General features: G+C 30.1%; 2 protein-coding genes across 2 annotated transcripts in view; one reads left to right on the top strand and one right to left on the bottom strand.

Moving 5' to 3' along the window:
- The window catches only part of LOC111676035 (serine-rich adhesin for platelets), a 321,746-nt gene that overhangs the window by 15,402 nt on the left and 301,799 nt on the right, over nucleotides 1-4,545 (top strand). The window lies entirely within an intron of this gene.
- Nucleotides 2,072-3,450, bottom strand: LOC111679418 (odorant receptor 67d-like). The gene is made up of 4 exons (XM_046954146.1): nucleotides 3,208-3,450; nucleotides 2,819-3,136; nucleotides 2,612-2,730; nucleotides 2,072-2,312 (listed from the first exon to the last, which is right to left on the bottom strand). The coding sequence occupies exons 1-4, from the start codon at nucleotides 3,448-3,450 to the stop codon at nucleotides 2,072-2,074; spliced, it is 921 nt and encodes a 306-aa protein (XP_046810102.1).

The following is a 4,545-nucleotide window of genomic DNA, read 5'->3' as shown; positions in this document are numbered from 1 at the left end:
ACTAACTAACTAACTAACTAACTAACTAACTAACTAACTAACTTACTAACTAACTAACTAACTAACTAACTAACTAACTAACTAACTAACTAACTAACTAACTAACTAGCTAACTAACTAACTAACTAACTAACTAACTAATTAACTAACTAATTAACTAATTAACTAATTAACTAATTAACTAATTAACTAATTAACTAATTAACTAACTAACTAATTAACTAATTAACTAACTAACTAAATAACTAATTAACTAACTAACTAACTAACTCTACCAAAGTTAAGGTTTACATCACATGGGTATCAGGTCACTCGGGAGTAGTCGGCAACGAAAGGGCGAATGTATCAGCTTTTAAGGGAAGGAGGCTCGGGGTAGTTAACCTGACAAATGCAAAACCATTCGACGAAACAAAAGCTGAATTTAAATATGGGAAAGAATCCCATAAGACCTTTTGGAATAATAAAACAGTGGGTAGTACCACAAAGATTCTATGGGGATGAGAATAAGTCTGAAGTTGGCATTGATAGTATGTGTTTTGAGTGGACGCACAGTATTACGAGCACACCTATACAAAATTGTCCTGCTGATTCAGATGAATGTAGAGCATGTGGAGAGGACAGTGAAACTCTGGAGCACTTTCACTTTGCCACTGTCAGGCATTCAACGATGTCAGAGCCAAGTATCTTGGATGTGATGTTATTCTGGAAATAACATTCTTGAAAAATTCTTAAGAATTACGTTGACAAAGGTTTTTAACATAATATTTAGTAGTTAGTAGTTTTAAAAACTTGGAGGTCATAGTACAAAGACACCCAGAACTGCTAGAAAATGTTAAAAATTCTCTAAAGATTTAAATTTTTTTCCATACTGTTTGAAATGATTGTATTATAGTGAGCTGTAACTTTTAGTAAACTTTTTTGATAAATCTTTTTTAAGCAACTTTTTAAGTAGTTGTATTTAATATTTATAATATAAAATATGTTTTTTGGCAAAATCATTTCGTCCTTTACTATATGTTCAACTATGCTCATGAAAATGAGAAATTTACTAGTGTTAGGAAAAAATATCGTATGCGTCATAACGAGCACAAATTTTCGCATTAAAGATGAGATGTCCTCTATCGCCTGTGCGTAGTTTATATTCAAAGTTTGATAGAGAAAAAGAAAAATTGTCTAAAATTTCCGCCAATATCTTAAAGTTTTCGACTTCGCATATAATGTTTGTTTCATGTCCTACACGATACGCCAAGCAGGGCTCGGTCATCCATTCTAAAGATGTTGGTCTGTAAGTAAACATCCAAAAGACTAAGGCCATGTGTATCAACAACTCTATACAGGACAACCTATACGTTGACAACATTTTAAGAGAACTTTTGCTATTTGGGTAGCATAATGTCAACACAAGGTGGCTTGGGCAATTTCCGATCGGTAAAACAAGTTGTGAATATGCAATACATTCGTAAAGACAACTCTAATCTAAGAAAACGAGACATGACATTATGTAGTACTTGCTTCGTTCTACAACAACTTCTTTTGAATTTTGTATAATATTGAAAGCGGACCTTTAACATAACTATGAACTTAAAAGCCCAATTTGGCGGGTTCAGTTGTATGGAGGCTAGGTGAAATAATAAACCGATCTTAACCACTTTCAATAGCTTTCGTCCCTGGGATAGAAGATCATGTACCGAATTTCATTAAAATATCTTCAAAATTGCGTCCTGTAGTTTAATTAAAATGTTACATGAACGAACGGACAGACGGACAGACAGACATACAGACGGACGGACATTGCTAAATCGACCAATCTGAGCCTATTGGTACACTTTAAGGACCGATATTATTGTGCGTTACAAATATCAGTACAAGCCCAATATACCATCCCTATTAAAGTAGCGTAGGGTTTAAAAAGGGAACTTTGTGATTTTAGAGAACTTTCTTTAATAAAATTCTTATGCTGACTAAAGAGTGATCTTATTTCAAATTATTTGCAATATAAAATACATCTATGTAGATTGTGAATAAAATATTGTGCAATTATCAGATTAAAATCATTGTAAATTATAGGCCTTCAGTTGAGAGACTTCTTTAACATCATCGTTATGGTATATAAGGTTTTTGTAATTTGCAAAGTTGTATTGAGCGATAAAGGTGCAACACCTCCAATTGAAATACCAGTTGCTTGTTGGGATTCTCGTAGCATAGTTAAAATCATTTTTTGTTCTGGTATTGACAAATAATACCAACACGAATTATAGATCATATCAATAACATCATCGTTCTGTAAGGGAATAATAATAACAGTTATCATTCTATATATTTAAGTTAAGAGTACAAAAATCATAAAACTTTACCGATAGTTCGACTAAATTTCCCAAAGAGCAATATGAAATTATCAGGGAATATAAATAGATTAAATAAACTGGTGCCTGTAGCCATATGCCCATAAACATGCATACAATAGTGCAGACAATACCCATACATTCAGAACCCACTTGAACGAAGAACACCCAAAAAAATGTTTCCTTTATAGTTGTACAGAAACTTATGACATACAAGAGAATTCAAAAAAATACCTCAAATCTATTTAGAAGATAATAAAGTTACTTACAATAAATATTTCTGATGCCATTTGAATATATCTTTTAGAGGTTCTTCAGATTTTTCTGGATCTTTGGGAAATTCCTTTAAGATTTCATCCAAATCATCAAATTTACATTGTAGAATATTCTTTACCAGTGTCACATGAGAAACGTATATACTTAAATAGAATTGAATCATTGGCAAAATTGCCTAATGTGCCAAAAACTACACAAACTAAATGGCCAGCTAGAGTTATATAATAACCCAGTTCCGTAGAGCTGTCTACGAAAGGCCAATCGAATGGCAAAACATCAAGACGTGTATTATCGAAAATCCACTTATAGAGAGGAACGGCAGTAAGACCACAAGATACCAACAACACTGGTATGAATGTAACAAGTTGTAGTTTTTTAACCAATAAAATATTGTATTTTAACCATTTTGTATATGACAATGAATTTATTTCGAATGATTCATACATGTCCAGGATTTCCTTGTACATAAAGCGAAATTTTTGTTCCTTATTGACAACATTAACAAGTTTGGTGTAGCCCTTTTACGGAAGAGATATTGAAGAATTATTTATAATAAAATCAAAAATTTTATGTTATAAAACAAATATACCTGAACTGCAGTACCAATCACTGAAGTGGTTTTTAAAAGAACGTACACATCACCCTTGACAATAACATCGACATAGTTACTGTATAAGATACTTCCCAGTGCAATATTTATAACAAGAAATACTACTAAAGTTTTCCAATCTTTTTTATAATTATCACTTATAATGTCACATCCACAAAAACGGGCAAAATTTCGAGAAAAATTAAATAAATTCTTAAATTGTTGAGAATATTTATTTGACATTGTACAATGAAATATTGTAGTTAATTAAGCAAAAGCTAATTTGTATCTGAAAAATCTTGGGAATTGATGCAACCTCTTATGGACAATTAAAAACACTATATCTATATCCTTATAGGGTATTTATACTTGTCACAATTTATGACAAAACAATGCAAAACTGTCAACTGCATATGTGTTTTAATCTTGTTTATTTATTTAGCATGGAATTATTGTAAAATACAAAACGTTTAAAATAAGTAATTAATTTTATACAAAATATTTACTAACTATTACAGTTAATAAAGGTACGTTTTTTTATTCTGCATGATTATTGTAATTGCAAATAATGTCGAACAAATAACTAAGACATTATAAACTGATGTCGTCTAAGATATATTTGTTCAATTCACAATCGATGTTGTAGCGTTGTATGTCAGCAGCTGCTACAATAGTCATAACAATGTTGTTGGTATTTTCTATGCAAAAGCTCTATACAACTTATACGACAATTTTTCATATGTTTTTCGAATGTTGTAAGAAATTTTAGTGTTGCCAATTATTTATTTCAATATATAAAAAAATTCAAACGATTTTAGCATAAAATACTATAAAGTGGTAACACTGAAATCAAACAAAAAACAGCTGTTTACAAAAACAAACAAAAAATAAAATTTTATAAAAAACAGTTTACTTATAAGTTTAAAATGTGGAATAAAGAAAATAAAAGAATTGAAAATTCCAAAAAATTAATTTGGTTTATTTCGCATGTTTAATTAATTTAATATTTTTGAATTTTTATTTTTTGACATTGTTATGTGTAATTGTTTTGATTTTTTTTTTTCATAGAGAACATAAACTTATGACTTGCTGCAAATATCTGTTCAAAATCACTGTAACTACACTTTAGTAGGTACAATATACAACTTGATTGTGAATTGAACAATTATGTTTGGTTACATATGTATATATTTAAAGGAAATCAAAGTGTCTATAGTCTAGTCTATAGTCTAGTCTATAGTCTAGTCTAGTCTATAGTCTAGTCTATAGTCTAGTCTATAGTCTAGTCTATAGACTAGTCTATAGTCTAGTCTATAGTCTAGTCTATAGTCTAGTCTA

The sequence above is a fragment of the Lucilia cuprina genome, chromosome 6 (genome assembly GCF_022045245.1).
Source record: "Lucilia cuprina isolate Lc7/37 chromosome 6, ASM2204524v1, whole genome shotgun sequence".
Lineage (NCBI taxonomy): Eukaryota > Metazoa > Arthropoda > Insecta > Diptera > Calliphoridae > Lucilia > Lucilia cuprina.
Note: the sequence above shows the minus strand (reverse complement) of the source record. Positions and strands in the feature narration are given on the sequence as shown.